Source organism: Ceratotherium simum, chromosome 16 (assembly GCF_057802395.1).
Source record: "Ceratotherium simum simum isolate JZ-2026a chromosome 16, ASM5780239v1, whole genome shotgun sequence".
NCBI classification, from domain to species: Eukaryota; Metazoa; Chordata; class Mammalia; order Perissodactyla; family Rhinocerotidae; genus Ceratotherium; species Ceratotherium simum.
Window position 1 is genome coordinate 18,182,415 of NC_141915.1, and position 10,479 is coordinate 18,192,893.

The window sequence follows — 10,479 nt, forward strand, 5'->3', positions numbered from 1 at the left end:
CAAGCTTTCAGCACAAGCCACCTCAGCTCACTGAAAAGTTTCCAGAAATGGGGCATGACTTTCCAAAGAAGTAAAAGCTTTAACCTTTTCCCACCATTAGAAGAGAAGCGTGTGATGTCAACAGTGGAGAGAGATGGGGCCAAAGGGCAGTTCTCTAAAACAGGCTGGGGTGGAGGAAGAGGTTCCCCACTTCTCCCACAGCTCCACAGACCCATCACGAGATATTTAGTGGTGCCATTCGTCACATACAAGGCAGCACAACTATCTAGGGAAAGCTCAGTTTCTAGTTTCCAAATTGCTAAGAAAACAATTTGCTGAAGGTTCCAGAGAAAACACTACCTTGAACTAAAATTGTCAGCCTGCTTCATTCTGAGTAGTCCATATCAAGTGGGGGGGCACCCCACTGGTCTCTAGCTGGAGTGTCAGAGTGCATGATGGTGAAGGCAAGGTCATTTCACAAAATATTCTAGGGGTGCCTGGAGTCCCTGACCAATCTAGATGAGCTCAGTCTTGGCTTTCTAGCCAAAGCAAATGGACCACCAGGTCACCTCTTCCAGAAAATGGCTAAATGAAATCCATGCCTGTCTTCTATGGATTGCACTTCAGAGCCCAACTAACAGTTCAAATGGGTAACAACAAGGGAAAGCACCAAGCCCAAGTGGCTTCTCCTGATTTGTTCTTTGTCTCTTGGCTCCGCCCACCCACAGCTCTGCCAGGCATTGGAAGCCCGAAGAAGGCTAGAGGGCAGGGCTGAGCCATGCCAGGTCCAAGCACTACCTGTGAATCCCTGCTCCTGTACCTGAAGAGCACCTTCCCCTTCCCAGATGATGGAACTGAAAGCATGATGGAGTGAAGGATTCCTGCTACCTAGTCCCAGACCCTTCCCTCTAGAATGGAGTGCCTAGCTCTCTTTAAAGAGGAGGAAAGGAAAGGGAGAAGAAAAGATGCCGTTTCAGGGTAGGAGGCAGCATGTCAAATCCCTTCTCTGCCAACAAGTGGTGCACAGTTGGAAAGAATCTGACCCAGCCCTCTTCATTTTATAGCCTAGAGAGCTGCAAAAATAGAGTGATAGAGCCAGGGTTGGAACTCTAGTTTGCTAATTAGTCCAGGCATCCTTTCCCCTGTGCCACAAAGCATAACTCTCAGTACCCTCACTTATGAGATAAAGTGGCACTGTCCTTCAAGGAGTGCATGGTGCTGAAAAGCATGGCCCTAGACGCCAAACCACTTGGGTAAGAATCTCATCTTCACCAGCTACCAGTTGAGTGATGAGTAAGCTACTTAACTTCTTTGTGCCTCAGTTTCCTCATTTGTAAAACAGTAGTTTTAGGGCACATAATAAGTGTGGCTATTGTTACTACAGAGCAATGAATCACTCAGGTCTTTTCTTCCTGATCACGTACCTGGAATCTTTAGGTAAAAGGTAGACTCCTCATATACCCTTATGGCCCCTCATGCCATGAATTATTTCTGGAGCACCTGTAACAGTTTCTGATTCTGTTCCCCTACAAGCCACTGAATACTTGGAATCTTCCTGAGAAACAAAAGAGCCTTGTGGTGGCCTTCGAGGTTCCCACCACTTTCCCTCCTCTTTACCCCCAATGCAGATCTCTACCCTCCAGAAGGCTGTGTTCCATTGATGCCCAGGTGTGCCCTGTATAGTAGGAAGTAATAACTGGCCCCATGCTGCCCTCCAGGGCCTTATGATCCAAAGGAAGAAATCCAGGCCGTGGGTGGGTGCTGAGTAGACAGCACTTGTACGGACTAGCTGTTCTTCACTGGCTGTATTATGATCAGGTTTCTTTTTATCTCCTCCTCAACCTTGGCCAATACGCAGATCCTCGGGTCCTGAGGGAGTGGGGATGGGGCGGGGCTTCACTGGAGCACAATCAGGCACCCATTCAAACAAGGGCCGGAAGACTTTAGGAGTTAGGCTGGGCGTCTAAAATTTGGTTAGTCAAAGACCTGTACCAGCCGCCTCCCCTTGAACCTGGTGTTCCCAGGAGGTCAAGGTGGGTTCACTTTTCTCCCTGGCCCCCTACCGGTCTTTAGGCTGCTTTCTGACCCGCTCAATGGAATCCCCTCTAGCGGGGTGAAATGACTATCACAGTGCCAGCGTTTTAGTTTCTCCAGTGGTCGCTACCGCTATTAACAACAACAGTCACATTTACAGCCTCTTGTCGAGTACCCTCGCAGCTGCCCTGGGCCATCCTACGCCCTCATCCAGGGGCTGAGACTACTCCCCAAGAGCACCTTCCGGGACCTCTCCCCAGGGGGGTCTGGACGTGCAGTCCCGCAGTCCCAGCCAGCCGGGAAGGGCTAAATTGGGAGCGCGATTGCAGCAGGAATGTGGCGCGGAGGCACCTGATCTTGAGCGGCTGTCGGCTCCCTCTCTCAGCGCCCAGCTCTGGGTTTGGGAATCTGGCCCTTCCCAGCCCACTCGGGAGGCGCGGAGGGCAGGAAAGGAGGGCGCACTCACACGCACAATTACTTTTGTCGCTTTTCCGAGGCCGGCGGGCTGGCCGTACGGAGTCCGCAGCGCTCGACTTTCCCGCCGCTGGAGGGGGTGGGGCAGCGCTGGTCCCGCCCCCTGCCCTAGGCCCCGCCTCCGCAGGTTGATGGCAGCGGCAGCTGGGACTGCAGCGGCGCCCGGCCCTGGAGAGCCGCAAGCAGCGGCCAGAGCGCTCAGCCGATCACCCGGGCCCCAGACGCCGCGGACACCCGGAGAGGCAGTTCCGGCGCCCTGACGCCTCCCTCGGCCCCAGGCGCACCCCCAGCCCCCTCCGCAGAGGAGTCGCAGCGTGAGCGCCCCTCGGCCCGCTCAGGACCAGGTACCACCCCACCCCACCCGCCACCCCCGCAGCCAGTGGAGCGGGCGGGTATCTGCAGGGGGCAGAGGTCTGCGCCCCCTCCCCCGCGCCGCCAAATTCGGTCCCGGCGGGGCTGACTTGGTGTCTATATTTGGCCGGACAGTGGCCCGCGCGCCCGCAGGGCGCAGACACCTCGTCTCACAAGAACGCAATGCCGGGGCAGGAGGCCGGAGGAGGGTGAGGGGAGGCCGGGCCTCAGGCCTGGGACCGCAGAAGCGGCGTGAAGGGCACAGGGATGCCCGGGGCTGGAGAGGGGCAGGAGTCAGTGGCTGGGGCTTTGGAAGAGCTCGATGTGTCCCCTGGGGAAGAGCGCAGCGCAGGCCCTGGTTGGAGAAAAGGCACCTCACCCTCTCCACTCCCTCAAATCAGGCCCTGGCCCCTGGGTCAAGAACCCCACCCCAGTAGAGTTTAGTATGAGAGAGGACCCAGAGGAGAAGCGGTACCAAAGTACGGCAGGCAAAAGCCGGAAGACCCTGGTCAGGGCCTCTTGAAGCAGCCATTGCAGAGAGGAGTGGAAGGAGGCAAGATCCACCTTACATTGTGTCCCTCCATCAACATGGGAGGAAATTGATGAAAACAGTAGCAGGAAGGACTCAGGTTAGCTGACAGTAGGAACTTCTTGGCAAGTTTTTAGAAAAAGGCAAAACCCCATCTGCCAGAGATGCAGAGTTGAGGATCTTGGGGGTCTGCAGTCCTAGCGCCACAGCTGGCCTTGAGCCAAGATCTGAGGGCCAAGGCCTCTGATTCTGAACGCGGTGCCTCTGGGTGATAAACCACTTCCATGAAGAGATGCTCATCCAAGGCTGGCAGTGGGAGAGCAGCCTGGCGTTGAGGCTCCTCCCAAAACCACTTTAACTTCCAGGAAGCTTTCAGGCCCAGTCAGACTCCCCTGCCGCCCAAGGCTTGGTCTCTAAGGAGAAGTCAGGCTCCAAATCCTAGCCCCTCCGCATTAAGCAGCACTTTATAGGAGGCAAAGAACTTTCCCATACTTTACTCATCTTGAAGAAAGCGCCCTGCTTCTAGGACCAGATTCTATATTAATTTATAGCTGACTCCATGCCAGATAACCCTTCTCACTTGCCCCCCCCCCACTCTTTCTCCCTCCCACAGCTCACAGGACTAAGGACCAAAGGCATTTCTGGGCACTGAGATCCTCCATCTCTGCCCCCAGCCATGAGCCGGCGCGTGGTTCGGCAGAGCAAGTTCCGCCATGTGTTTGGGCAGGCAGCAAAGGCTGACCAGGCCTACGAGGACATCCGAGTGTCCAAGGTCACATGGGACAGCTCCTTCTGTGCCGTCAACCCCAAATTCCTGGCCATTATTGTGGAGGCTGGAGGCGGAGGTGCCTTCATCGTCCTGCCTCTGGCCAAGGTGAGGGATGAGGGGAAATAAGCAGGTGGGAGGACTCTGCCTGTGGCCCCTGGGGACTCCTGACATCAGCTTGTGTTCTCACCTAGTTCTGTTCCTCAGTCAGGAGGGCAGTTTCTGTGGATTGGCTGCTCCCTGTCCCCAAGCCCTCAGGGACCGATTGGTAGGCTCCCTCACCCCTCCCAGAGCAGCACCATCACAGTGGCCCGCACCAACTCACAGCCCATCCTCTTCTCCACACAGCACCCTATTCCCAGTAGGACCAGGAGGGAGTGAAGGAGATAGCTGGGAAGCAGTGGAGCCAGGACCTGGCCACATTCTGTGCCTATCTCTCCTAATGCCTCACCCTCTCATGTTTTGGGTGTGGGGATCTTTCTCCTGATCCCAGGGCGATCATTTGATTAAATCACACCCCAGAGCAGCACACTGAGGACAGGGTCAAGCTCTATCCAAAGAGGCGCTGGCCACCTCCCTACTCTGGTTCTTGCAGTGATGTAGAATGAAAGCAAAGGGCAAGGGGACGTGACACACAAGGCCAGAGCCCTCCCTACCCGAGGGATGAGTGCCAGGCAATGAGTGCCACCTTTGCTAGTAGCCTTAAGCCACTCAGCCATCTCCACCCCTCGGATGGCCAGCCCAAGGCATGACCTTGACCTGGATTCTGCCCTTACACCTTGTTAGGGGAGGCCCCACAGGTGGCAGGGTCAGGAAGAGGCCTGACAATAGCCAGTGACTCACTCCAGGACAATGCAGACACCATCCAAGGACACCATCCCCAGGGCTCAAATTTCAGCTGGAGCTGCCTCCGCCCCCAGTAAAAGTGCCATTCCAGTGCCAGACGGCCACCCCTCACCCCTACTGCCTGGTCTGGGCTGATGCCAGCCCCAGCGAAGGCCTCAGAGCCCCCACAAACAGCCCATACAGACCAAAAATAGATGAGCCCCAGCACAGGTTGGGGGATAGCAGGCACCAGGAGAGCCTGCTGCTGTGGTTCCCAGGTAAAGCCAGTGACAAGGGAAGATCTGCCAAGGGTGGCTAGGAAAGGGCTGTTGGGCACTGCACTGCGTATTACCTCTCCTGGACGTCTTTCACCAGGGGCTTCCCATAGTCATTCCAACTGGGGAAACAGGCCTAAGAACAGCCTCCTCCAACTAGGTGTTTTCAGAAGAGCACTGGACTGAAAGTTCAAGTCTTGGCTCTACCTATATCTTGCTGTGTGTCCTTGGTTAAGTCATCTTACCTCTCTGTGTCTGAGTCCCCAATATTAAATGACTTCAACTCTGTCTGCCTTCAGTGAAGTACAGGAAGTAGGCTGGATGGGGTTCGAGGTTCAGAGAGGGGTCTGCAAAGAGAAAATAGATGATAGAGAATTGAGATGTAAACAGGTCCACTGCCCAGCCCCAAAAAACACACAGGAGAGTGGCCCCACATCTCCTCTCTGACCCCCCAGACAGGGCGAGTGGATAAGAACTACCCACTGGTCACTGGGCACACTGCCCCCGTGCTGGACATCGACTGGTGCCCGCACAATGACAACGTCATCGCCAGTGCCTCAGACGACACCACCATCATGGTAGGAGCCAGGCGGATGCTGCTGGGCAGTTGGGCAGGGGAAGTGGGGAGGGCTGCCTCACCTGTGCTAGGGAAGGTGGTAAGGGAGCTGCTGGGTCCCAGGGCTCTGCCCTGCCCAGCTCCCAGGCTATTTTTAGCTACATGCTCACCCCCTCCCAGGATGCACTGCTTAGGACTAATTATAGCCAGGGACAATGTGGGGCCTGAAGAGCAGGGGGCAGTGCTCCGAAGTCTCCCTGCTGGAGTGGATAGGGAGGTATCTGGAGAGCTGGCAGTGCCCCCTCCTGACTCCCAGCTGCTTCTGCCCCAGGCAGGCACCATTACCTCTTGCCCTGCATTTGACCCTTACCACTCAAGAGAGCCAGTAGGGCTGGGGGGCCTGGGGGGAGTAGAGGGAAGGGACAAAGCTGGCTCCTCATCCCACCTACCTTTTCCTCCTACCCAGGTGTGGCAGATTCCAGACTATACCCCTATGCGCAACATCACAGAACCCATCATCACCCTTGAAGGCCACTCCAAGCGTGTCGGGATCCTCTCCTGGCACCCCACTGCCCGGAATGTCCTGCTCAGTGCAGGTCTGGGGGCCTAGGGAGGGGTCCCTACTGTAGATGGGGAGGTGGGGGGGTTGGAAAGGCAGGGCCCAGGTGACGGTGCCTGGCTACTCTGGGCAGGTGGTGACAATGTGATCATTATCTGGAACGTGGGCACTGGGGAGGTGCTCCTGAGTCTAGACGACATGCACCCCGACGTCATCCACAGCGTGTGCTGGAACAGCAACGGGAGCCTGCTAGCCACCACCTGCAAGGACAAGACCCTGCGCATTATCAACCCCCGCAAGGGCCAGGTGGTGGCGGTGAGTGCCTGGCCTTGCCGCTCCCCAGCCTTTACCCCCGGGACCAGCTGTCACGCCCCTGGTTCCCGCTCTCACCTCCCCCACCCCAACCGCAGAGACCATTCCTCACCCTCGTGTCTGGAACCACAGCTCCCGGCCCTAAGTAAGCCCCTAGCCTGCAATTCTCTGCCCCACTCCTCTTCCCTCCCCTCCCCTGCATCTCAGAAACTCTGAGGAGGGCTCCTTGATTTGTGATTGAGGAGGGGAGAAGCTGCAAATTCTATTCTCCCCACGAACCTGCATGAAACCTGAGCTCCCAGACCCCTTCTCTCAGCCGGCACCCAGCGCCATCTCCCAGGGTCTGGGGCCTGACGCTGGCTCACGGGCTGTCCCCTTTCCGCCCTAGTTGACCCGCTGTGGGGCACAGGGGGCAACCGCTGGGTGCAGTGGGAGGGCGGCGGCGTCTGCCTCACCAGCCTCAGTCTAACGCAGGGTGCGGGGTGCGCGGGGCACGTGCATGTCTGCGCCGAGTGCGCGCGTCGAGTGGGGCCGGGGCGGGGGCTCTAACCCACTAACCCCGCGAGCAGGAGCGAGCCCGGCCTCACGAGGGCGCCCGCCCGCTGCGGGCCGTCTTCACCGCAGACGGGAAGTTACTCAGCACCGGCTTCAGCAGGATGAGTGAGCGGCAACTCGCGCTCTGGGACCCGGTAGGCCAGGCCGCGCCGGGCGCGCCGGGCGCGCGCGCTCGCTCCTTCGCTGGGTCAGCCAGGAGCGCCCTCCCAGGCCGTGGCCCGTGCCCAAGAGGGCTGAAGCGGAGCGGGGTGCTCCCGTCTGGGAAAAGCCTCGCTGCGACCCCGGGGAGCCAGCAGACGTCCCCTGCTCTAGCCATCAGCCTCTGAGGGCACTTAAGGGCTCGGGATCTGCTGAGAGACGCGCGCCTCCCGCTCTCTCCGGGCCCCGACGCTCTCCAGGCCTGGGGCCGCCAGGGCCCCCCAGGAAGCTGAGTACTTAGGCCCCCTTTTGTCTCCCTTCCCATCCCTGCCCCTCGCACCCAAGTCAGCAAGCTGGTTGCTTCGCCCTCCAGGCTCCTCAGGGCAGGCAGCTGGATGACGCCTCTCCCTGTCTCCCCCCCACTCTCAGGAGAGGTTTGCAGCCCACGAGGGAATGAGGCCCATGCGGGCGGTCTTCACGCGTCAGGGTCATATCTTCACCACAGGCTTCACCCGCATGAGCCAGCGAGAGCTGGGCCTGTGGGACCCGGTAACGCAGCTGGAAGCTTGGGGTGTGTGCCCCGGGGACTGGCATCACGGGAGAGGGGCCAGGCGCCCCCGACCCGCAGGGCATGCCCACCTGGACAGGGCTGGAGGCTGCTGCCCCCTTTGCAGCGCCTGCCATCCCCACACCCACCCCTCTGCCCAGTTTTGCTGCGTCGCCCGAAGGAGCCCACGCTGGCGCTCCCACCTGGTGATGCCGAGTCCCTGGGGGTGGTTTGCGGTGACTGCATGCGGCGGAGCAGGGGGTATATGTGCGGGGGACTGGGAGTGATGTGTCCAGGGGCGTGGCCTGCAGCTCAGTTCACCAGAGCTGCCTTGGGAACGCATGGGGTTTGAGGCGGGCAGGAAGTGTAAAGGAACTTCAGGGGATTCAGAAGTGGCACGGAGAGCGGGCCAGGACGGGTCACGCCTCCTGTGCTCCGGCAGAACAACTTCGAGGAGCCAGTGGCACTGCAGGAGATGGACACAAGCAACGGGGTCCTACTGCCCTTCTACGATGCCGACTCCAGCATCGTCTACCTATGCGGCAAGGTGCCCGCGGCCTGGAGGGGAGAACAGGGGGCTGGACGGCGATGTGGAGGGCCCCTCCCAGGGCGTCTCTGAACCAACTGGTTTTGCAGGGCGACAGCAGCATTCGGTACTTTGAGATTACCGACGAACCACCTTTCGTGCACTACTTGAACACGTTCAGCAGCAAGGAGCCGCAGAGGGGCATGGGTTTCATGCCCAAGCGGGGGCTGGATGTCAGCAAGTGCGAGATCGCCCGGTCAGCAGCCTTCGCTCTTCCCGCTTGCCTGCCTCTGTCCCCACTTCCCATCCGGGAAGACAGGGGGGCTTCCCCAATGACGTAATCTTTGGAAAAGAGGGGTTTGGGGTTGGGGGGGTCAAATAGGCTTGTTTCCAGGCCAGCCCCAGCGCTAACGAGCTTGACATTCTCTGAACTTCAGCTTCCTCATCTGTAAAATGATGATAAACACCCCATCAGAGGTGTTTTACCAGCTGGACCAATAATATGTTTAAAGTGCAATGCATGGTAGGCTCAGCAAGGCACGGCCTCTAACCCCTTGGTCCCAGGCAGAAGTTAAGGGTGTGGGAGCCTGCGGGTGTGCTGAACCCCGCTCCCTTATAGGTTCTACAAGTTGCACGAAAGAAAGTGTGAACCCATCATCATGACTGTGCCCCGAAAGGTGAGGGACCAGAAGAGAGGTTGGGCAGGGCTGCGAGGCGGAAGGGAGCGGAGCAGGCCCGGCACCCTGCTAACACTCGTCCTCCTGTCCCCCCATCCCGCAGTCAGACCTGTTCCAGGACGACCTATACCCAGATACGCCGGGCCCCGAGCCAGCCCTAGAAGCGGACGAATGGCTATCGGGCCAGGACGCCGAACCCGTGCTCATCTCGTTGAGGGACGGTTACGTGCCCCCCAAGCACCGCGAGCTCCGGGTCACCAAGCGCAACATCCTGGATGTGCGCCCGCCCTCAGGTCCCCGCCGCAGCCAGTCGGCCAGTGACGCCCCTTTGTCGGTAAGATCCGACCCGTCTCCTCCCAGCCGAGTCTACACATCCCCCTACAGCCCCCTGCCTGACACCGCCTCTCCTGTCCTCCGCGCCCCAGCAGCAGCACACCCTGGAGACGCTGCTGGAGGAGATCAAGGCCCTTCGCGAGCAGGTGCAGGCCCAGGAGCGGCGCATCACGGCTCTGGAGAACATGCTTTGCGAGCTGGTGGACGGCACGGACTAGCGCGGCGCGCCGGGGGAAGCTCGAGCCTGGGGGGCGAAGCCAGGCTCTCCCGGGCGCACGGTCGCGGCCCCGCCCCGGCTTTTGGTCCGGACCCCGCCTCCCTGGGCTGGGGCGGGGGCGGGACTGGGAAGGGAACTCCGCCCCTCGCGGGGGCCCTGGACAGAGGGAGCGTTGTGGAGACTCGCGTGCGTCTGGCGCCCGCCGGGCTGCGTTCCTCATCCGGGACTCAGCAGGAGCTGGCCGTGGGAGGCCCGGGCTGACGGGGTCTCAGCATTGGTGCTGCACGGCGAGGCAGGGTCCCCTCTGTCATCCGCCCAGGGCAGGGGAAGTGCTTAGTATTAGCGCGATGCTTGGGGATATTGGGGAGCTTGGGCTTGACCTCAAAGGGGTGGCGATTTGACGGGTCTCCCCAGACTGGCTGGGGAAAATTACAACGCTTCTCCCTCTAATTAGCTCACTTGACTCCACCACCCCGAGTGGTAAACCGGACGTGCGTCACCCCAGTTCTACAGACATACACAACCGGTTGGCAGTAGAACCGGACCCACTGGCTAAACCCAGCAGTCCATGGCAGATGGCTCTCTTCCTTTTTTCCACCCGCAGGGGAGAGGGGCGAGGGCGGCTTCCTTGCGGCACCCCTGCCGGAGAACTAACGAGAGAACTGGCATGAGGAAGCAGGTTCACACACCTCCCCTACACACACACACACACACCCCGCCCCCAGCCCTCTGCTGTGGCCTTGACTCTAGGAGGAAAACAAGATGTACTGAATGAAATATTTTACTAAGTGCTCAGTCTATGCCTCCTGCATGGGGTGGGGGGGGG

At 59.3% G+C, this 10,479-nt stretch overlaps 1 protein-coding gene across 5 annotated transcripts; it reads left to right on the forward strand.

Moving 5' to 3' along the window:
* Positions 1-1,983: 1,983 nt before the first annotated feature.
* CORO6 (coronin 6) lies at positions 1,984-10,448 on the forward strand. Of its 5 annotated transcripts, XM_087440697.1 has the most exons (12): positions 1,984-2,831; positions 3,981-4,241; positions 5,689-5,811; positions 6,256-6,385; positions 6,482-6,663; positions 7,230-7,349; positions 7,783-7,902; positions 8,343-8,447; positions 8,537-8,682; positions 9,046-9,103; positions 9,207-9,437; positions 9,529-10,448. In XM_087440697.1, the coding sequence occupies exons 2-12, from the start codon at positions 4,044-4,046 to the stop codon at positions 9,652-9,654; spliced, it is 1,539 nt and encodes a 512-aa protein (XP_087296823.1). In that variant the 5' UTR covers positions 1,984-2,831; positions 3,981-4,043; the 3' UTR covers positions 9,655-10,448. The 5 variants fall into 5 exon arrangements, with proteins under 5 accessions (XP_087296823.1, XP_014645222.1, XP_014645223.1 ...); XM_014789736.2 differs by lacking the exon at positions 7,230-7,349 and having other exon boundaries at positions 1,986-2,831; XM_014789737.2 differs by lacking the exon at positions 7,230-7,349 and having other exon boundaries at positions 1,987-2,831; positions 9,532-10,448.
* The last annotated feature ends 31 nt before the right edge of the window (positions 10,449-10,479 follow it).